The 23,566-nt window shown below is 46.0% G+C and overlaps 1 protein-coding gene across 4 annotated transcripts; it reads right to left on the reverse strand.

Annotated features, from left to right (window-relative positions):
* Positions 1 to 1,404: 1,404 nt before the first annotated feature.
* Positions 1,405 to 23,442, reverse strand: src (v-src avian sarcoma (Schmidt-Ruppin A-2) viral oncogene homolog). Of its 4 annotated transcripts, XM_084016490.1 has the most exons (14): positions 23,129 to 23,442; positions 10,760 to 11,021; positions 10,571 to 10,670; positions 9,591 to 9,608; positions 8,901 to 8,999; positions 8,241 to 8,267; positions 7,930 to 8,033; positions 6,320 to 6,469; positions 6,078 to 6,233; positions 5,466 to 5,645; positions 4,023 to 4,099; positions 3,774 to 3,927; positions 3,159 to 3,290; positions 1,405 to 2,971 (listed from the first exon to the last, which is right to left on the reverse strand). In XM_084016490.1, the coding sequence occupies exons 2-14, from the start codon at positions 11,010 to 11,012 to the stop codon at positions 2,763 to 2,765; spliced, it is 1,659 nt and encodes a 552-aa protein (XP_083872616.1). In that variant the 5' UTR covers positions 11,013 to 11,021; positions 23,129 to 23,442; the 3' UTR covers positions 1,405 to 2,762. The 4 variants fall into 4 exon arrangements, with proteins under 4 accessions (XP_083872616.1, XP_083872617.1, XP_083872618.1 ...); XM_084016491.1 differs by lacking the exon at positions 9,591 to 9,608 and having other exon boundaries at positions 23,129 to 23,440; XM_084016492.1 differs by lacking the exon at positions 8,241 to 8,267 and having other exon boundaries at positions 23,129 to 23,440.
* Positions 23,443 to 23,566: the final 124 nt, after the last annotated feature.

A 23,566-nucleotide genomic window follows, 5' to 3' on the forward strand; every position in this document is an offset into this window, starting at 1 on the left:
AATTATCTCTTTAGTGAAAAAATATATGACCAATACAAAAATATAAGAAACATAATATATGAAAACCAAAAACAATATATGAGTACTTTTGATATTTTCTGGTCTTGCTACTTTTGCTTAAGTAAAATGTTGTAATAATTATTGCACCATTACGGCAGCTTACACTCCCTCATGACTTGCAAAAAGGAGTTCATTATAATACAATGTCTGTGATTAAAAATTATTTGTTATAAAATAATATATATTTAAAATAATAATAAATATTTTATTATTATAAATAATAATAAAATAATATAAAATTATATTTGTTTATAAACAACCTAATCATATTCCTACTTGCTAATCTTTAAAAAATGTCGTTCACCTTCCACAAATGATCATAAGTTTGACTTATGACTTAGTTCACAATATTCATTCATATTCATGTGACCGTACGTGGGAATCATCTGCTGAATATACACCGAGGCCAGAAATGAAAGTAAAGGGCAGGTCATTTTATGGTAACGACCTTTAAATCCCAGACTTATTGACTCCCTTCAGACACAAACTCACGAGTTCTTCCTGATTATAAGGACTGGATTCATTCGGTTGATCAACAAGATGCAATATACAAATTTTATTCAAATGTACTGTCAAATTTGAACAATATTCAGTAGGGTTTAACAAAGAGCTATTTATCTGAATTTTTTTCCATTGGATACAGTAGAAAAGAGTATTTATAGGAATATCAGAGATTTCTAAAAAATATCTGCATAGCCAGAAAGAAGACCCACAGAAACCCAACAGGAAATGCCCTTGGCTTGTCAGCTTACAAACAATATCATCTTTTCATGCACTTTTGCTCATAAGCATCGAGTGAGGCCGGTCAGGCCTGACAACCTGACGACAGCCATGCGGGTCAATGCATTCATTGTGGCTCATGTCCACAGGACACAGTACACTACACAGATGCTGTTCATTCGTGGCAGTCAGAAATCACCGTGGAGTTATTGAATCATCATGAGAAGCGCTTTAGGAACAACAAGGAGACATCGATCAAGCCATCGTGGTCGGGTGTACCCAGAAAAACCCAAAATGTTGAACAAGACATTGGATCAACGGCTCATTTACGCGCCCCCCCGAAGCAGCAACATGATTGGAAGATTATCAAGATGTAAACATTTGTGGTTTTGATTGACGGGAGGGAGCAACGCTGGTAGACGAGTCAGAGGGCAAGTTCTCCTCAAAATGTACACCCAAGATACGCTTCACAGAAATTACGTGCACAAATAAAATGTAAAAGTGTTTCTTTAATATATATTTATATATAGTTACTATCAGATGTTATTTAACCCATAAAAGTACCATAAACATAGTTTGAATGATGACATCACAAGCCAAATAAAACAATTGGGTTATTTGAAAAAAAGGAATAAATTATAAAGATGATATATACAAAAAAAAAAAAATATTAGCATTAAGGATATTTACAATTAAGTTTCAAGATGCCAATTTATTTCTATACATGCTGTTTATATATGGGAAGGCTTTCTGGTCTGCCCTCTAAAGGCTGGAAGGTGGTATGACCGTACCGAGCACAGAAACATAATATCTCCAGTGTATGATCGTGCATAAAGTCGCACCGATTAGGAAAGAGATAGAAATCTTCATGTCGACGAAGGTCGGAACTAAAAAGGAGTCAAGAACATTCACCTGATTTTAATTTGAATGCTTGAAAAAGAAGACGGGTGGATTATCCTTTCAGAAGAACGACTGCGTACACAACTCAAACTTCATATGTACGAAAATTAGAGTAGTAAAATACACTTTTACACAGTAGAAGAGAGTACAAAAGAGATTTTTTTTTTTCCCCAATGGCACAAAAATCCTGGCAGCAGAATTCTAGTCTTCTCCATCCTGAGACGACCGTTAGTGATCAGTAGCCGTTTGTTTGTAAGAAAAGTCAGAATTAGAAAATAGATAGACGGACTCTTCTCTTCTTTGAGTTGAGCTGTATGTTGGTCACAGCGATTCATTCGTCCGATTGGGCGAGCACTCTTGGGAGAATCAAGGGTGTTTGTCTGGATCTCACAGGGAAACTAGCCGAAATGTTGCACGGCGGAAGCATGATTGTAAAATAAAAATCATTCACCCAATATATATATATTCCAGTTGATCCAGGTCTAATAATAAAATAAAACCCACAGCATCCTGGCAAATTATTGTATGTCCCAAATACTTGCGTGTCGAGTGGCAAAACGGCAGGCTCTGATCAACAAAATGTAAAAAAAAAATAGAAATCCCGAAGTGATGCTTTCAGCAGAGCAACACTGGTATCTGACATTCATTCTGGGGAACACGGGGAGAGTGCAAGGGGGAATGTATGTCATTATGGAGCCCTACAGACACAAGGAAGCTAGAAAAACCTGCCTGGATGTTGATTTGACTGACAAACAGAATAACAGTACTTGTATGATAAACTCAAATAATACCACAGTTTAGACATTTATTTTGAAAAACCCGTCCCTCGGAGCGGACATGTCAGCGAGTATAACAAGGACTTTGGAAAGTTGAAGGAACTGAGAGTTGCTGATTGGTTCGATGTCCCACTGATACTCCACTGAGGAACTGTCAGTACCCAGAATGCAGTTGGCTTGTTCTGCCCCGTCACACTCTACATACACACCCTCACACATACGTTTTCCATGCACTCTGGAGTAGATGCACATGCTCAGTTTTGCACATGCATGACGCATGCACACTTCCACGTTTTCCGGGCCCAGTTACAGGTTCTCCCCCGGCTGGTACTGGGGCTCCGTGGAGGTGAAGTAGTCCTCCAGGAAGCCCTGCAGGTACTCGAAGGTGGGCCTCTCCTCGGCCTCCTTCCTCCAGCAGGTCAGCATCAGCTCATGCAGGGATTCGGGGCACTCGGCTGGGCACGGCATCCTGTAGCCGCGCTCCACCTGGTCCAGCACCTCGCGGTTCACCATACCTACGAGAGCGAAAGGCGTGATCAGGATTGGACTCATAAAAGCCATGAATCAATAAATCTTTATGCTGTTGGACTGGTGGAGCGTGCCATGAAATGAGTCTAGGTGATAAACGCACGAGACACTCAATCTAACGTAGACAGTTTCATCTCTCAGACTGAGAGACGGCCTAAAGGTAATGATCCTTGCCTGGATAGGGCACCCGGCCTTTGGTGGCCAGTTCAGTCAGCAGGACCCCGAATGACCAGACGTCAGATTTAATAGTGAAGCGGCCGTACAGGGCAGCCTCGGGAGCCGTCCACTTGATGGGGAACTTGGCGCCTGCAAGAGAGGATAGGTTTATCAGTGAGTTAAAATGAGATCATAGCATAGTCTGAAAGTCAAAGAACCGCCTTGCAGTTAAAGCAAAAGCACAGCAACTGTTTTATGAGGACAGAGTGACTTTTGACCATCAATATCTAATCATTTCATCTGTGGACGTTTGTTGCAAATATAGTTATCGGGGGTCATGAGAATGGACAACCCAAAAACATAACGGGACATCAGTTAATCCCAACATGAGGGGATTAAAGTGATGAGAAAGAAAACAATACAAACCTTTTTTTCTTATTCAAATTATAGTTTTTAACATACTTTAATTTCTCCAAATCTATAAAAATCATCTTCAATTAGAGGGAAAAAAATCACTCTTTAATTTAGCTGCTCATAGCTGCATATAAGCTGTGATGTTGGGCCACTTAATTTTGCTCACATGCTAAACCAGTGAGGTAAACCGTAAAAAACGACGCCCTCTTGTGGTCTTACCTTGCCGGGCGGTATATTCATTATCCTCAATGAGGCGAGCGAGGCCAAAATCAGCCACTTTGCAAACCAGGTTATCTCCGACGAGGATGTTAGCGGCTCTCAGGTCTCTGTGCACATAGTTCATCCTCTCCACGTAAGCCATCCCCGAAGCAATCTGAGAAAAAAAAAACCTTGTGATCGTCTTTTCTGATGGAAAAAAAACACCCGTTTCAAACTTGAGCGATGTGGCAGCAAATGATTTGTGCTGACCTGTGAAGCCATGTCCACCAGCTGGGGGAGGCGGAGCATCTTACCCATGTCACCTTTCAGGAAATCCAGTAGGCTACCTGTTGGCAGGGACACGTGCAGGTTAGTATAATACTATAGGAGAAAGTTTTATTCAGCGTCAATTACCTGATAAGTTACGCATTCATCCTTTAATCTTTTTACATACAAAGTGCATAGAATGAAATTAAAGGGGCATTTCACCCCAAATTAAATAAAAAACATGTAAGGTAAGGTGAGAGGAAAAATATGCATTTTGGATTTTGGCATGATCTGTCCCTTTAAAGTGTAAGTTTGGCGGAAATTGAAAATAAAGCTATTTTCTGAATGAAAATATATCAACTAAGCCGTGGAGGAAGTAATTTTCGCTCATCACGCAGTTCAGAGCTAGCACGGGCGGGAGCTAGAGTCCAAAATCGCAAACAGTGGGTTAGCATGGGGCCAACAGCCACACGCTTTCAAAATCGCATTTTTAAACCACTAACATTGCTCAAAACAGCGCCAAACCTCGTCAGCAGCTTGCTCTGGGTGTCTACACATAAAACGAAGCACCAACAACTCAGTTCATGAACCCGAAGTTTATAACAGAAGACAGTTAAGAACACTCACCAATTCTACCCCTGCCAGCTCCTCGCGAAGGATAGTCCGTAAGTGTCGATTACCGAACGCAATGCAAAAGTGAAAGTGAAACTGAAGATTTCGCCCAGAATAAAACGAGTATACTTTTAAATTAGTGGCAGTTTGGCCAAATATAAGTTAATAACGGTGGGTAAAAACGTCGGGATAGTTTGTATACACTTCCAATCAGTTCAAGACAGCAGCCTTATCTGAAGCACATACATGTCACGCGAGATCTCACACGGGAACACGAGAGCTGCGTTCGGTAATCAACACTTACGGACTATCCTTCGCGAGGAGCTGGCAGGGGTAGAATTGGTGAGTGTTCTTAACTGTCTTCTGTTATAAACTTCGGGTTCATGAACTGAGTTGTTGGTGCTTCGTTTTATGTGTAGACACCCAGAGCAAGCTGCTGACGAGGTTTGGCGCTGTTTTGAGCAATGTTAGTGGTTTAAAAATGCGATTTTGAAAGCGTGTGGCTGTAGGCCCCATGCTAACCCACTGTTTGCGATGTTGGACTCTAGCTCCCGCCCGTGCTAGCTCTGAACTGCGTGATGAGCGAAAATTACTTCCTCCACGGCTTAGTTGATGTATTTTCATTCAGAAAATAGCTTTATTTTCAATTTCCGCCAAACTTACACTTTAAGTTTAATTTTGAGAAAACTTTGTTTTCTCACTCAAATACTTAAAAAAAGAAGACACACTATGCAACAATTTCCTGAAACAAAAACATACTGAAGAGCATCGTTTTCTATCTGAGTTCTACTGTGAACACGTCTGCATGTGAAAGTGCGATGAGGCCACGCTGACCTTGTCCCATGTACTCCGTGACGATGTAGATGGGTTCCTCGGACACCACGGCGTAGAGCTGGACCAGCTTTTCATGCCTCAGTTTCTTCATGACCTGAGCTTCCTGGAGGAAGGCCTCGGGGGACATCGTGCCAGTCTTCAGAGTCTTGATAGCCACCCGCGTTGTACCATTCCACGTTCCTGGGGAAAAGGAGGAGAGTCAAGTTAGTATTGATTGTAATGAGGCAATCAATTTGATGCTTCGAGTCACGGGAAAAGCAAATTTAACAACACTCCTCAGGACAGAAAAATGAGGTGCATCTGCAGTTGCCGGGGGTTACGACGAAAGATTGTCAGCAGCTATAACACGTGAACACCTTGTGTTGCAAATAAGAGTATGTGAAAACTACCAGAGAAGTTGTAACAGTTAGCTAAATGGACCGTCAGCTATGAGCCACGGCAACAACAAAAGCATGAACGGGAGAAGGAGGAGATCTGATTGCATGTTTTTTATGTTACCGAGTGTCTGGAAACTTCATTTCAGCGAGCAGTAAGAGTGAAAGTCTTCACAGAAAGACAGAGAACCAGCAGAATTACTGGGTTTCTTAAGAAATCGATGAAAGCCAAGCTTACCCATCCAGACCTCTCCAAAGCAGCCCTGTCCGAGCTTGAGGTCGAGGCGGAGGGACTCTCTCGGGATCTCCCAGGCGTCCTTGGATAAGCCCTGAGTCTGAGGCTTCAGCACAGGACAAATGTCTGTCAGGCTGTGACACAGACCGTCAGAATGCTCTGGGGGACACAAGAGAAGACAGGTAACCTCCCGTTTACAAGAACCAGAGACGGGGCCTGACTTAATAAAACAAACAGGAACCCACTGCGATAGTGGTTGACGAGCTGCTGCAGGTTGCTGAACTGTGTGCGTGAGGTGATGTAGAAGCCGCCGCTGTCCAGCTTCCTGATCTTGTAGTGCTTCACGTTGAGCCCTTTGGTGTTGTCGTAGTCCAATACAGACAGACAGTAGGCACCTGGAAAGAAGAGAAGCACATGTGATATAATATAATGTAATAATATATATATATAAAGATAATTTATGAGGAAAATTGGCAGACAAAATGGTTTTCTCTCATATAAAAAGGAGAAATGAGGCTGGAAAACGTCAGTGACAATGTGCCTATTACGCCACCAGAGGGCAGCATCAGATGCAGGGTGAAAGGAGCGGCGAATCACAGAGCTCTTTGAATGTTTGAACTGGGTGATATGGCCTGTGGTTGTACACTGCTCAGCCTCCGCTCCACGCTGACCTAATTCTGTCCGTCTCACCCACCCAGTACCTCCCCTCTCTCACCCATCTACGTGCACTCCCCCCCATCCCTCCCCACCTTGTCCCACTCCTCATTCCACGCAGAGCTTACATACATATCCAATAATAGGGAACGACGGGAATCCTGTAACGTACACACACACACACACACACACACACACACACACACACACACACACACACACACACACACACACACACACACACACACACACACACACACACACACACACACACACACACACACACACACACACACACACACACACACACACACACACAGAGAGAGAGCGAGTGGGACCCGTGGGGACTGTGTTGCTGCAGCAGTCACAGCAGCAGCTGAGCAGCTGCCTATCACAACTATCTCCAGACCGAGTCCCACAGGCGTCACACCCAAACCCTCTCCCATCTGCCTCTCTCTCTCCTCTACCCACAACGCCGCACGGCTGACAGCAGTGTCGTCTCTTAATGCTTGACAGAATTGACCTTCTTCTCATGCATTTCGGCAAGAAACGTCACGAGCTTCGTGTTGAGATCTGAACCTTTTAGGTGGATAAAATATGTTGCCGCTTCCCACTTCAACTATCCCTTTAAGGAATAAAGTGTTGTGAATAGGGTTTGATAGGAGATAACACTAGTAATAAGCCTGCTGCATTTAAAAAAAAAGGTTAAATCATCGGTATAAGTTTCAGCAAGCAGGTTTTTCCACAAACCTCCAGGACAAAATGTTCTCTTGGTAGGATCGCATACAATAGACTTGATTTATTGGGTCTACTTCCACAGGTCCGGAGAGTTCTCACCGTTACCAACTTACTTTCTCAAACTCGGTTAAACCTCAGGGCTTGTTGTGAGAGGATGCAAGTCATAACCCTCCTTGGAGCCCCTTTGGGATCATTCTACCGTTTATAAGGGCAGTGAATTTCATTGGAATACCAAATAAATCATTTTGAAACTAAGAATATCAGAATTACGTATTGCCCATCTTAAAGTATAGGAAATCTGTCTTCATTGAGGGAATATTAACGATTTATTTCACATTTTGGAGTAAACTTTCGGTAGTTTTTGATACTCGAGGACACATTTTGGTCAATAATCAAGGCGTGTTGAGGTTCGACATCCAGCCCGACAGTCTAGAAAGACAGAATGAATGATGATGCTTCTTACCTTTGGTGGTTTCACTCTCTCGCACCAGGAAAGTCCCTCTCCTGTTCTCTAAACTCAGCAGCAGCCTCTCAGAGTCACGACGAGTGATTTTGCCAAAGTACCACCTGGCGAGGTTGAGATAAAAAAAAATAAAAATAAAAAAAAAACATGGGACACGGGGAGCAGGTGGAAGGGGAGGATGTATGTGGAAGAGAAAGAACGATGAAGCGAGGGTGAGTTGCTAGTCGTGGTCTCAGAAATTGCAGTGAAACGTCTTTCTTTGCATTCCAGATGCAATGCATACTAAAGCGTCTGGTGGAGCAGCTGCTTACCTGGACTCTAGAGTCAGTCTGAGATGACTGCAGGCGGAGGAGGAAAAGTGAGAAATTGAGTTGTTATAAAAAGGTATAAAAGAAGTTTGCGTGGCTTTGGTTGTAAAAGCAAGCAGGTTAGCATGTAAAGGTAAGTAGTCAGTGTCCCCCAGGGGTAGAAAACAGTCAACACACCACAGCGACGTAAAGGAACACTACCCATCTTTTTAAATACGACAATTTGCTTTCTTGCAGAGGCTTTTGTACGATAAATATGACGCTACAGTCAAAAGTTAGTTCATTTAGCTTAGCTTTCCAGCTAGCCTGGAAACAGCTAGCATGGCTCCGCCCCAAAAAATCCACCTACCAGCTGATTATGAAGGGTTAAACACACATTTTTTTACCTTTTACAGATTATACACACACAAAAACAGCACGTTAATCAGTTAGCTTTACAATTAGGTGGATTTTATTACCTTTGGACAGAGGCCAGGGTAGCCAGTCTCTATGCTAAGCTAAGCTAACCAGCCACCTTAATTTAGCCGACAGACGTGAGATTTATATCGATAACAAGAACCAAATAAGCATCGCACTATTCCTCTCAAACATGAGCGTTGTAGCTTCTGTGTGCTTCACCGAAGACAGACACGAGAGACGGAGCAAGAAAACAAGAAGGTTTACTCTTCTGCCTGGATGGAGTCGGATGGAGCCACATAATTGCTGGGGATGTAACCGCTCTCTCCGGTGGTCAGGGAGCGCGCCAGCCACCAGTCGCCTTCTCTGCACAGATGAAAAGACAACACACGGTTGCACTGAGGCTCGTCGCACGACCCAAAACACCAAGGAAACCGTGAAATGTGGAGAAAAAATGAAAGTGAGTTTAAGGGCTGGTGTTTATCAAGTGTCTCAGAATATAAACAAATTGATCATTTTTTGCTTTTTCTGTAGCCAGATTGAGCTGTTGTTCCTGGAGAAGCTTGATAAATGTAAGCCCAGGTATCTCTACTATCTGGGGTTATGTCATTATAACATGCATATGTGGGTGTGACGACAGGGAGGGATGGGGCCTGAATGCAACACTTCATCGGGGAGTGCGGAGCTTTGCAGCACCAGATTCATTTCCAAAGTTCAATTACAGTTTGATTATGTTAATTGCCTCCAGTTGACCTGAATGACAGTGCTGCAGAGCTCCGCGCCAACTCTGACTACCGTGCTGAGGGTTCACGGGGTCTGCGTGGGCAGAGTTACGTGGTTTTTTGCCGTTCTAGTGAAGAGTTTTTCTTTTTACGGTGCAAGAGTACATATGCTTCGGGGTGAGGCAAACACAGGCAGACAGACAGGGCACATTCAATTCCAGAGAAGTTCACAAACCTGCAGTTCACCTTCCTCCTGTAAAAAAGAGAATTGTGATGGTTCAAGATGAAATGGAAAAAAGAGAGATGAAAGGGAGATGGTGGGAAAGAAAGGGGTTAAAAATATTGACAGAGAAGACGTTATTAGCAGTGGAAGAAAAGCACAGAACAGACTCATAACATGACCCATATAGGGCATAAAGCTAAAATATTTAAATCGTTACATAACTTGCAGGCGAGGGAAGCCCGACGATGAGGCAAAAAGGGTAAAAAACATGCAAAGGGGGTGCAAATGATCATAATAAAAGCCAGGTCACTGTGCATGGCTATATTCCAAAAGCTAAGACGAGCCTGCCCAATTTATTCATTTATCTGTGATAACCCCGTTAGCTAATCTTAGAGATTGTTAATGGATTCTGGGTGTACTTGACCCAATAATGGTCCAGGTCTTTGGCTTAAGGGGCCAGATGCAGCGATAATCCACTATTGTCCTCAGCTCCTGCCTTCTAGGTCAGCAGTTTGTTAGTGGGCAAGCAGCACTGGGGGTGCAGCGCCACAGTATACGGTTCACTGCACGTCTATTGATTCCTGTATGACTCGCCGTAAACAGGTTGGGTTTGGTAACTGGGTCTCCGACTGCGTCTCGGGAAGAAGAAGAAAGAAAAAAAAAAACAGCCGAGTCTTTACCGAGGTGGGCAGAACAAGTGAGACGCATTCGGTCTTTTGTGGACGAAGCAAAAATAAAGAAAGAAAAGATATGGTGCAGAAACGTGTCAGTTGACACACAAAAAAAAAAGCAAGTTCTGCTGAGGGAAGCCCGTTCCTATGGTTACAGTGGGTTTCACAGAGACGACAGGCGACATGCAGTTCAGGGTGCAGCCAGTCAGACAGCTGAGCGGTAAACTCAGACAGACGACGTGTGGACCAGTTATTCACACGGTGTAGGGAAACAATGCTGTTGGGACTATTTGTATGTCAGTATTCTGTTATTTTCCTTACGTGTTGTTGACTATCTGGAGGCGTTCGCCCTTCCTGAAAGAGAGGTCAGAGGCCGTTCTGGACTCGTAGTCATACAACGCCACGAAGGTCGTCACACCTCCTGTTAGGAGAGACGGGTTATTACCAAACATCGCACATGCGAGGGACTCCAATTCAAACACCACTCCACCTAAAAGCTGAGATTCTCACCTGCTAGTGTGATTCTGTTGGGAGAGGTGACAGTGTTGTTATCCACCCCTCCAAACAAGGCCAGCTCCGCCGTATTGGACAGGGACGGGTTGCCGCCCAGGCCTCCGTCCAAAGCAGGGCTACGATTTGGTGTGAGGGACTGTGGATTGGAGCTCAGGTGGTGGCCGCCGGCGCCTCCTCCGGCGCTGAGGTTGCCGTCGAGGCTGCGGGTGCGCTGGCCAACATCCTTGGGCTTACTCTTGGATCCCCCCATGGCCCAGACCTGTGGTGCATTCAAGGACAAGAGATGTAAATGCATTTCAAGGCTCTGCAAAAGATAAATTACACATTAATAGTGTTGCATCAGATAAACGTGCTTTCTTATGTCACGACTGAGTGCATTCTTTGGAAAGAATTCCTCCGACTGCCACAAGGCCAGATGCAGAAACCGGAGCCGCAACGGAGACGGCGGCTCTAAACCCACTGAGACAGAGTGTCACGTAGACCGCAGGAACCCGCGACTTCCCAACGGACGGCCGGAGCAGCTGCCGCTCCTCGGTTTCAAAACACGGACACGAGATCCACTTCTCCCCCCCCCCCCGCCGCCACCAGCTGAGCACACACGCACGGGAGGCAGGTCGCGCATGCCGGCGTGCACGTGTGTCGCACACAGATGCATAAGCGTCAGACGTCAGCATGTTTGTGGCGTCGCAGTAGTCCATAGCTTTATTCAGACTGTAAAAATGAGTAGCTGGACATCTCTATTCACACGTACCAACCTTCAGTAATGAAAAGGGAACGGAGTTATGTTGCTGTGTTTTATTGGGTTTTTTTTATTGTAATTTTAATGTGAAGGTTTTTTCCGGACTTATTTTCTTCTTGTTGTACAGCACTTTGATGGAAAGTGCTTTATGTATTATTATTATAGCCACATAAAAGCAAAAAACGTACTTAAAACAGCAAACATGTCTTTTTACACATACAACAGACATCATTCATTTGGAGACATGTCTCTGGAACAAAGTCCAATATCCATGCTCTTGTTCCTTTCCTCCGTTTTGCTCTCCAGCTGCTAAATGCTTCACTATGTTCACACTCCGTCGTCGTGGCGTTTGGTGCTGGGAGGAGCACTGGGTCCATCACAGCTCGTTAGCTAATGGGAGACTTGAAAGTGAACCAAAACAGTAAAGTTACAGGCCGTAAAAAAAACAAAACCATTGCCAGAAAGATACTAAAACGCCCCGTAACTGTGCGGTGATAAGTGTGGTCGGTGACCCGGCTCACATTATAGCTCATTTGCTCCATTGTTAATGTAAAATAATTGATGAGTGCAGCTGTAACGGTAAAGAATCCTCCGTTTATGAGATCTACGTGGATCATAATACTTGACTTTTTTTATATTTGTCCTGTTAAACCGTCGGACAGATTTAATCAGTGTGAGCATTAGTGAGTCAGCAGATGTGTCAAACGAGTTTTTAGCAATGAAAACAAAAATTGGAGATGTTCTACAGAAACCTGATGAGAACAGACCAAAGGTCAAGAGGGCAGATTTGGATTGGATTTGGACTCCGTGTCTCTTCATCACTGAAGCTTCCCCACCTCCTCCACTTGATGAAGTGGCTCTAATAACAGCTTAGTGCCAGGAAATCATTACACTAAGCCAAGTGTGATTTAGAGACTCTACTGCGCTGCTATCATGGATAGATAAACCCACGGGGGGCCACTAGGAAATGCTAATTTACAGAAACTACTAAGGTGGCGCGGCTCGGGAGTCAGCTCTGATAAGCCGAGGAGGGTCGGAGTGCAAACGGGGGAGTGTCAAGCTGCTCAGCCTTTCTGCTGACATCCCCCCCCCTTGCCTGACTGTTGCTATTTAGGAGGGCCGTGCATCTGTTGGATCTGACAGTGGAGTCAGCGAATGCATGAGGCCACTCTCCTTCACAGTCTAATCCTCAACAAGAGGCAACCTACGATACACAGACATATGGTGGAAAATGTGTGAGCAGAGTTATCTAACCACGCAAAGGGATACTAGCGAAGCCGTCACTGGTCATTTTGCACCCCCAATTTCAGTAATCTGCTGGGAGAGGGGAAGCAGTTGAGGAGTGAACATCTGAGTTCATCCAGAGGAAATAAATACATATTAAAACAGGCAGAAAGCAGCAGCAGGCGAGAGAGGAGGGGGGGGACACAACACAGGGGTTCAATTGAGGTTGGCATCATGAACGGGCGAGATCGAGGGGGGGGTCAATGGAGCCGGACGGTCGATATCTCCCTCTCTCTCCCCTCGCACCCCCGGGGGCATGTCTGCATAGAAGGGGGGTGGGCATCCCCAGCATGTGTAACATGGCGTTCAGGTTGACAGACACAAGAGAGCAGACACAAAGATGACTGGTGGCTCGGGGAGCTGCTCTTTGTGTGATCTGCAGACTGGCTGCATAGCTAATAAGCCGTCGGAGGCTGAACGCAGCCTGGAGGGACGTCGCCTTAATGAGAAATAACTCAGGCGGTGCTTGAATAACGCTTTATGTGGACGGATATGCTAAATAACGGTGACTTATGCTAGCAGGACAGCAGAGTGTGTATCTGGTGGGATGGACGGATGGAAAACAACATTTTAGTGAGTCACAAATGTCAAGGTTGAATAGAAGTAATCCCCCCAAAAACCCTGAACCCCAGACTAATACACTGAAAACTCCCTGGAAGACGGAGGAGACCGAACCGTGTCAACAGTTCTCGGGCCTTTCTTCACACTCGCTTTGCAACAAAGCCATCTTTTGTCGGCTCCCAGCAGGCGGCATAAACAAGACACAGAAGTGGCCTGTAGCTCGCGGGCTGCCAGTGTTTTCGGCTCAAACAGCCGGCGGGAAATATGGAAGTCATGACGCCAAAAATGTCATGTTTTGCAGGAATCACGTCTGTGTGTGTGTGTCATCAGTAGCTAATGGTAACGAGAGCCTGATTGTGGCCTTGTAGGGCTGAGGTACTGTAGCAAGCATCCACTGTCTGGGAGGGAGGGGGGGCTGCATGAAAATCTGTCTGGAAGGGCGGGGGGAGGGGGTTTGCTTAATTATGCATAAGATCTGAAAATAAATTCCAAATCCTTCAAGCCTCCTGGGCTTTCGGTAAAAAAGGGAATAGTCTGTTAATATTGCTGCGGGGCTTGTTTCCACCCATACACAATGTTGCTTATCCCCCCCCGTTTCTGCATGCTTTTTCATTTTGATATGAAAAGAAAACAATTACGCTTCCGTCACAGAGATCGTAGAAAGGAGGTGGTGTCATTCACCTTTTAACCGGCTTCACTGGCGGAGTCTTTGTCGGGGTAAGATCATGACACGGGTCCGTTTCCCACGAGAACACAGACTTTGTAATGAAGTCTTCTGTGTTCTGGATAATAAAAAAAAATCTTTTCATCATTCGGGAAGGATCAAATAGTCACGGACATCAAAACTGAACAATCCTGCTTCAGATGTTCTGCATGCAGGCTTAATGAGAGCCTCCTCGCTACAAAGAGGAAGCAAAAGGAACACCGAGGGAGACGGTGAGGCTCTGCTATGTGAGGTGGCGTGTCGGGGCTTGTGTGTTTACGATGACAGCTACAGTAGACCCTCACTTCTACTGCTCGCCAACACATGGATCGGGCTTTGAATGCCTCCGGGGCTTGCAGGTTAAAGGTCACAATGATGCTGTAGCTCCAACCCTATAATTACAACAATGACTGTTCGTCACATTTGTAACAAGCGTCGCCGCGTAATGAGAGTTCTTTTCATTTCGTCCCCGTTCAGGTCTGATGACGGATCACCGAGGCCAGGCAACGCCGGATTAGTCTAAAGCCTTCTGCATTTTTCCCCCCCGACGCCAGCCGAGGGAGAGACGGAAACGCATACAGGGGGAACGTGCAGTTTCTAAACGGACGGAAAACATTCAGCCTCGTCTTGTTCAATAAATCATGTGCTTAGAATTATGGTTATTCTCATGACATCAACATGATGTGTGGGTCTATTTTTACCTTTATGATCCAATGGCCATAAAAAAATAAAAAGAAGAAGAACAAAAAAGAAGAACTGGATTCTATGGCCGAGTCTCTGTAAGGTTCAATGATCTATTAACACGCACAAATCTGAGTAGGAGTAAAATTAATAAATAGGTAAATGGAAAAAAGGTTTCTAGCTGCTTTACATGTTCAGTGCTGCTTTCTGCCTGTTTTTATTGCATTTGCATAAGGAGACATTTAATGTTTAAAATCAGGAGGGAGTTAAGAGGGAACTGATGTATTTCAGGATACAGGGTGCATATCTACAGGAAACGTATACAGCCTGTGTGGGTGATGTCTGATGCCTGGCGGATGTATTCCTTCATCTCAATGCTCTCTATGTAATTATACAAGGGGGGGGGGGGGGGGGCTTTGGCTCCTGCGTCACCAGCCACCAATCGTAGCATAATCCAGCGCTGCTTGTTCTTGTCCAGATTATTAACATCTATTCCCTAATCGTATTGGCCGAGCGCTGCGATGACATTCCATCTGCGGCCCTGCAGACAACAGGGCCGCTTGCAAAGACAGGACCGGATAGACCGGTCAGACCGCTACCGCTGCTGCTGCTGCCTGCGAGCACTTCTCTTATCCTGTCTCAACAAATTCACCCGCGGTGGGAAAACACCTTAAAAAAAGTCAGACAGTTTGATAAACCAACCCAACAGGTGGGCCGGTTCCTGCTTCTGAACGTCATCTCGTTTCTCTCTTCTCTTCTAGCAAACACCAATAGAGGAAATGGCCGCTTTTGGATGTGTTTGCACACCGGCGCAGGTTTCGACTGCCATCCACACTTCCCAGTCACTTCCCCATTACGGTCGATCATTACTAAGACATCGGACGATGAATTGACACAGCAAGCAGAGAGTGCAGTCGTAAAAAAAAAAAAAAAAACTGAACCGGTCGGAGCCAGAAAAAGCTCCTCCGTGTTTGGAGGTCTGGAGGTAAACACACGCCCCCGATGGCAGGACTTTGCTGAGTTCTGGATAAAGTGTGTATCGAGTGTGTGTGTGTGTGTGTGTAGCCCCCCTCCCCTCCCTCCCCCATGCTCCTGTCACGGACAGACACAGGGATGGGGAGGTGGTGAAGTCAATATTTACTGCTACACACACACACACACACACGTACACACACACAGCTCGTTGCCATGGAGGCGATTCCAAGCATTCCACAAACGGACAAAACTGCACAGATGTAGAACGGTTGCACACAGACTTTCTGGGCCAGAACACTGCATGCCTATTGATGAAGTAAAAGGCGAGATTAGCTTGCTGAATTATGTGGGTTGACACTCCCTGAAAGCATTAGAGAGAGAGAGAGAGAGAGAGACAGAGGAGGGGAAGGAGAGAGAGAGAGTGACACGGAGAACAGAGAAAAAGGCCTGAAGATCCTCTTCCCACTGGGATATTCCTGCGTGTATCACAGGAAGATTCCCATCAGAAACCTCCATGTTTACCCATTTCCCCCAGCTTCTCAGGAGGCTGCACTGCTTTGGCTTCTATAATAGGATCAGAGGCTGTGAGGCCTTATCCCTTTCACTGTGTGTGTGTGTGTGTGTGTGTGTGTGTGTGTGTGTGTGTGTGTGTGTGTGTGTGTGTGTGTGTGTGTGTGTGTGTGTGTGTGTGTGTTCACACCACTGGTATTCATGCTAAAAAAGCGACCTGCAGTTTGCTCAGATCACCTTTTGTTTGCCAAACGCCACACGTGGCTAACCTGACCTTTCGTAAAAAAAATCCCATGACATCTCTTTGGTCGGTAGAGCCGAGCAGCTGGCCACTCTCTCTTAAACCCCCGTGCTTACAGAGGAATGTTTTTTTTTGTCCACTTCCAAACAACAAACACTGCTGGCACCGACTGTAGGTTCATGGATTTCCTGTTATCCCTTGTTCCTAATCTGCGTATGACATACACCAAATTATTTCAGGGATTGAGGCTCAGTGAGAGAAATATCTGGGCCATTATAAATGAGGTGATGTCTTGGCTTCTGCAATGGAGGCAGAGACCTACTGAAAGGGCTCGTTAAAGGAATAGGTACGCTTACATGCAAAAGTTGAGGTTATTTTACCATAAATACTGGAACCGGGAGACGCGTCGTCTTCCAGCACCTCTAAAACGTTGTTTTTTCAGTGTAAAAAAGGACAATTTGAGGTTTTTACGGGGAGGGTAACGCTGGACTATTTCTTGTAAATTCGACAAGACAACTCCTCCTTCTTCTTTCCATCTTCCGTCTACTCCTTCAGCTCAACTGGAACAAGCTCCGCCCACTCCATCCCAAAGCGTTACATGTCAAATCCCACGCGGCACAACACTGGGAGGCCAGCGCGACGGAGCGTTGCCAATAAATACGGAAAGGGTGATGCTACGTCACTGCGGGACACATCGAGACATGTCATACAACATTCGCCCCCGCCCGTCCAGTCACATGACACCTGTCTGGGAGTCGTACAGCAGAGAGCGCACCAGGGCGTGAATGACTCTGCACACCCTGCGGTTGTCGTGTCCTCACGCCACGATCGTTTCCTGCTTTCAAACCCTCACGGGTGACTTCTTGAAACCCTCGTCACCGTTACCTTTAACTGTTAGATAGATCTTAGATGCCTCCTTGCACAAAAAGTAGTCCCCCTGATTGAATTCAGCCCGTCCCAGACTGGGTGTGACAGGCCCGGCTTAGATGAGACAGACGGAGGACATTACTGTAATTTCCTCCGCTTAGCTCATCACGTTGCAAAACATATTCCAGCACATTAACCGATAGTTACCACGGGAGCAATTCAACATTTTACGGTTTCACGTCGACAAGGAAAAAGGGGGGGGAAAGCAGAATGTCAAACGCAACAATTAACCGATCGCGTGTTGAAACACATTTGAGGCCCAAGGTCTCTCAGCTGTTCCCTCATCGCTTGTGACGAATGCAGATCCAACAGCAGCCATCGCTCCCCCTGGATAACTACGAGATCTGAGGCATCTGTGGTATGTACAGTACCGTGACTGCCGTGCAGGGACCCGTGGGTGTTTCACTGTATTGTGTGGATACGCGAGTGAGAAGCTCATTGTTCCTCGGTGGCACGTTGAATACCAAGACGGAGTCTGCTGATAAACATCCAGGTTGGAGTTGCTTCACCCGGACGTAAATCCTTTTTCTCTCATATAAATATCATATAAATGTCATGAAGTGAAGTGAGACTGATGAGCTGTGGTCATGTGTTAGTACAAGCAGGGAAGAGATGGAGAGAGAGAGAGGAGAGGGGAGAAGAAAAAGATAATCCTCAAGAGGCTTTGGCTTCCCCATCACCACCCCCTTCCCTATAATTTCTCCCATCCTTTCATGAGATTTCCCAAAAAAAGGTAGGAAGAAGGGATTTCCATTTCTCTGCTGTGTCAGGCATTTGTCACATGAGGAGGAAAAATACCTTTTTTTCTTGCTTCCCAAATATCAGCGAACTGGCAGTAAGAAGTGGGTAAACACACAGGAACCAGTCTTTAGCCGGTACCGCCACAAGGCAAATATACTGGAGACGCAGCATCAGAATACACTTAAGATGTTTTAATGCTTCAGCGCAGCTATATATCGCCTATAGTGAAGCCTTAAATCGACCCCACGCTCATCAGATTTCAAAGAGGCGGTATTTGATCTGCTCGTGCTCCAGTAACCCGGGGGGGGGGGGGGGGGGGGGCGTCAACATGTTCAGATATAAGAAGGCATGTGTGTGCGTTGTGACATTCCCGGGTTTCGTTGCAGCAATGCGACCGAGCCCAGTCATGGTTGAGGAATGCGGAGTGTCGGGGGGAAAAAAGGCGAGTTGCAACTCCTCTCTGGCTTGCACGGCCCACAGCAGGAATGCACAGGGATGCAGGTAGAGACACCGTGGAGATCACCCCTGCACATTCCCCTTAACGTCTGTCAGGGAGAGCAGCATCCAGCTGGAAGAAGAGGAACGGCTCCGGACCACATCGTGCTTCTTGTCAACACACATGCTGTGTTTGTCATATCAGCAGATCTATGAGCATCTCGGGTTATTGTTAAAAAAAGCATATATATTCTTACGCAATGACACCAAACGGAATATTCAAGCATGGGAGGGAAAAAAAAGAATATTTTAGGAGCATTGGAGCAGAATCTTAAATAAAAGCATGCTGTATCAACATTTCGTGCTTTGGCTGAATTCAACTGAAAACAATCGCAGCGCTGCTTCCTTGGAGATAGAAGAAGTGATCTGATACACCCACCAGGGTTTGGCATTTTAAAAAATCAGCCCCTGTCACGCTTCATCATGAAAACATAACTGCTCCCAGTCATGACATTTCCCTCACAGATTGGAGGGCGAGTCCCCCCCCCCCCCCAACACAGGAGTGATTTCCTCCATCTCTGTTAAACCACCCCTTTGTTCGGATGATTTCAATATTTAAATCTTCGTCAGTGGGGCGGCGAAGCGGTGAACGAGACGCCGACTGTGAGGCAATCAAGAGGCGGTGTTGTGGTTGGAGCTTCCTACACGAAGCAGACGGGCGGGGTCAATCATTAAAGGAAGAGGGCCTCGTTGTCACGTCAGGAGGTGTCTCGTTTGGATTTTACGTGTCGAGAACGCAACTTATCGTAGTCCGTCGATTAACGGCTAAAAATGCTAAATTCCGAGCACACCTGTTGTCCGTCAACGGCTCTCAACGTGGCGACAGCTGAGCCGGTGGCTAGCGGCTAACGATGTTTAGGGCGGCAACAGTGCGAACAACGGCAGCAGTGCTGACATGAAGAGACCTGCGAGGAACCGGAGACATGACTTACTCTACGTGTTTAATATTGAATGCATGACTAGGAATCTCTGACATACACCAGATATGAAGAGATTATTAGTATTATTTTCTTTTTTGTTCTATAAAACAGAAAATAAAAAAGGTCACACTTGCAATCGAGAAGCTGTAACTATGCTTGGCTTTTTTAACATGAAATAAAAAGTAGATTAAATAATGTTTTTGAGTTGTGACACAAGCATGGTTAGTTCAGTTAACACTAAATTAGCTTTCCAATGAGTCATAGAGACGGGATGTGATATCATATTGTGTATCCACTTCCCTTATTGTTCTTTTGAAAAGGAAATTACACAGAATTATGTTCCCGTTTTCAGGTTTGGGGTGAGATCATAAGACCCGGGCGGGGGAGTTGGGTGTGACGTGGTCCATCATCTCATGTCGACATATACTGAGTGATTCTCAGAGGATGGAGAGCCTTTAAGGGTGAAGGGGGTGGCATCTCATCATCCTGACCCGGGCTCACACAGCTGCAGCCGCCACAAAGCCGCTCACAGAGGCAGCTTTCTAAATGCCAAAGACGCTTTTTTTTCCTGCCGCGGGAGAAAAACGTGCAGGGAGCGCTGGGAACGAGGGTGTGAGAGTGATGGCTTCTTCTCCAGCGAGGCAAACAGTGGCTGGATTGAGCGGCGATGCGTGGCCTGTGTCACCCTGGCCCGTTCCCAGAGCGGAGGGACAGGAAGTGTCAGAAGGGACGGAGGAGGACACAAACCCTCCTCTGTTTGTATCAAACTACTATCAGATACTTCATTCAAATGAAAGCCCCCCCTCCCTCCCCTCGGAGGGAGTTCTGCATTATCATTCAACCGCCTTTAACTGGATGCAATGAAGCGACTTTACATCCACTTCTCTCTGGCGTTTTTTTCTACGCGACGCAGCGCTGGGATGTGAAACCTGTAGGTTAACGGCCGACAGTGGCCGACGGAAAAGTAGGGCACCGACACATAAAGCTTAGACGGAGAGACAGACAGATAAAGCCAAACAGGGTGGATGTGAGACAGGCAGAGAACAGGTGGCACTGGCATTCCCGCGCTCCACCGTGTGCCCTTGAAAGCGGGCCGGACACTAATTAGCACCAAATCTGGGCCAGAGCGACAGAAGTTTTCCTCTCTGCCACATGAAAAATTCAAAAGTCTTTTTTTTTTTTTTTTGTCAGCAGGACGCCATCACAAATCTCATGCTCCCCCCCTTTTTTCATGTATCTCTCTATTCTCTCCCTTCGGAGTTTGTCGCACATCTCATTGGCAGGCTGGAGAGGGATTGATGCTGGCATTAGACAAAGTGTTTTGTTTGTTAAGTACTCCGAAACCAAAGGGGAATAATGTGTTGTTTCAACACAGAAGAGGCACTCTGCTGCTATTAGAGGATGCTTTACAGTCGTCCTCTGTCCTGCAGTTTAAGAGCCCTCCTTTCTTTTTTATTTGTATTATTATTATATTACCCAATAAGCTAGTTCCTCTTCATAGCATCACACAACAATTACAATATGTCCTGGGCGCTCAATGCCAATTAATCCTCATCTGACCTAAAGGAAAGTGGGCCACTCACTAGATCAAATGATGCGCTCAGCAAACGGAGAGTCTGTTTAAACGCTCCGTTCACTTCACACACACGTCACTATCAAAAACGCTTGGCTGGGACGCTTGGGAAAAAACGCTCTCTCTCCACAGACCGAGCCCCTTTAAACGGTTCCCTTCCATCTTCCCCCTGAATAGGTGCACAAAAGGCAATTTTGAAAGTGGAAGCGACTCGTCTCGAAGCCGCCGATCCTCCAGGGAGGCTGGAAAACAAGCGGCTCATTGATGCCAGGCTCCCAGTGTGTCACCCTGACAGAAAAGACCGCTCCAGTATGAGGGGGGGGAACAAAGGGGGCCAGGCCACAGCCACGTTGCCAATTAGCAGGAATTTCGGGCCCCGGAGAGCCACTTTTTCAACCAATCGCACCGCAGCGTACGTACACACATGCACGGCTTTCACTGGGGGCGCATTCATGGGATTCCAAGGAGCATTAGGTCCCCTCCGTGGAGCCTGAAACCTGGCCGTTAGGACGACTACAATGGGCCGTTCCGTTGCATTTACAGGAAACGCTCCTCACACGCTGGTTGGCTGCAGGTTAATAGCTGGAGAAACTTCTTTTATCTTTGCTTCGCGGGAGGCGGAAGTACCCGCCATGAACCCTGCATCCCTTTGTGACTTGGATGTGTGAATTTAGCAGAATGTGTGATAAAACACAAACAGGGGTGTTTGTTCCTCCCGGTCTGCATCGGTTTGCACGTCATTGGCCTCTTCCTCTTTGAAGGATATTGAACCCATGATGGGATAATATGTGTTTTGCCTGCCTGCTGCCAAACATCCTAATTCCTTCAGGAAAAAAAAAAAATATATATATACACAAACAAGCGAAATCTGCTGAGGATTAGTCTAATGCACAACAGATAATCAATTTTATTTTCATTTAAAAAGGAAAATATTGATGCCTCTGATGTTTCTGAGAAGGATTACAGAGCAGGTTTATACACAATATTTAGGTTTTAGTCAGATCAAAAAGACAACACACCAGCTCTCTCCAGTGTGTGTGTGTGTGTGTGTGTGTGTGTGTGTGTGTGTGTGTGTGTGTGTGTGTGAGCTGTATAAAGTGTCATATATCAGCTGTCCTGACAGCTAATGTGTCATATAGTGACGTCTCCCACAAAATATGTGACTGTAAATCTGGTCTAGATGCAAAACCGGGTTCAGATTTTCTACATACGACAGACTAGCAGACCTGTGGTGATCCTGGATCAGGACCGATGTGTGTACAGTATATACAGGCCATACATCCACTCACAAGGACATCGAATACTGACTTTGTAATGACCCAGTCTCTTTCTATTATTAGTTGCCACCACATTAGAGTCAATATTTGGGCCTTTGAGTCATGTTGAGTGGGAGAGACTAATCCTGAGCATATGACAGCCAAGTCTTCTAGTGAGTGGGAAGGAAAAAAAAATCTGTGGCATCTCGATAAACACGCAGAAGCAAGATTATTTAAAAAGCAACGTCCTGTTCGACACAGGACTTCATTGGCCCGCTCTGATCTTAAAGAACAGCACAAGTACAGCAGGTAGCCCATAAAAACTCTCACTGCAGAGCGATTACAGCTGCCAGGGTTCACGTTGTCCTGTGAAGGCTTTCCACCCGGGGAGCCGTTTCTCTTAATAAGCACAGCACAGAGCATGCTCCCAAAAGTGCTGCAGAACAGGGACTGTGTACAGTATGTGGCCTAAAAAATCACAGGCTGCAGCCAAAAAAAGGAGCTTTGATGAGTCACTGTAACTCTCTGGTTGAGTTGATGGTAAAACAATGTGAGAAAATGATCCCCATCATATAAATATTGCAAACAGAGCAAGACATTTGGGTCATGGAGGTGATTCCAAACAGGGGGGTGATGTCAGGTTTAAAAAACACAGTCATCCGCAGCACTGTTGAGATCAAACACGTCATTAATTTTTAATTAGGCGCTGTCTGCCCTGCCTTGCCATTACTGAAGTCAACCCAAGTTTCGGGCTACTCACCCTGACGCGCAGGCTACCGATGTGACGTCGTCGCTGTCGTGTGACGGATATCAGGTCAAACCATCAATGGACTGATCAGAGACACCAGAAGCTCGCGGCGGATCCTGAGAATCGGATGCTCGGAGCGGCGGAGACACTTAACAAAAAACACACACACCCGAGCGACGGAGAGGCGCTGAGGAATCCCATTCAAGTGGAGGGGCGGCGCGGCGGTGAGGTCATGACGAGTCTCCGAGGAAACCTCCAGAACAAACGACAGAATCACAGCGTGCGTAAAAAAAAAAAAAGTCGCTTATCCCGGCGCTCGCGCTCCCGTGCAGGAACACCGAATCACGACCAAAACACTCGGGGGGTGGAGGGGTTATTACAGGGGGGGGGCGGAGAGGGGGGGAGGAGACTCCAGCGAATTGCCGAGTTCTCATTGGTCGGGACGGTTTC

This window comes from Eutrigla gurnardus (genome assembly GCF_963514095.1).
Source record: "Eutrigla gurnardus genome assembly, chromosome: 8".
NCBI lineage: Eukaryota > Metazoa > Chordata > Actinopteri > Perciformes > Triglidae > Eutrigla > Eutrigla gurnardus.

Excerpts from the sequence above, each read along its gene's own strand:
- src (XM_084016490.1), bottom strand. The coding sequence starts at position 11,012 with ATGGGGGGATCCAAGAGTAAGCCCAAGGATGTTGGCCAGCGCACCCGC. Across the intron at positions 10,671-10,759 it reads CAACAGAATCACACTAGCAG|GAGGTGTGACGACCTTCGTG; the intron begins GTGAGAATCTCA and ends CTCTCCTAACAG. Across the intron at positions 6,470-7,929 it reads AGAGAGTGAAACCACCAAAG|GTGCCTACTGTCTGTCTGTA; the intron begins GTAAGAAGCATC and ends TCTTCTTTCCAG.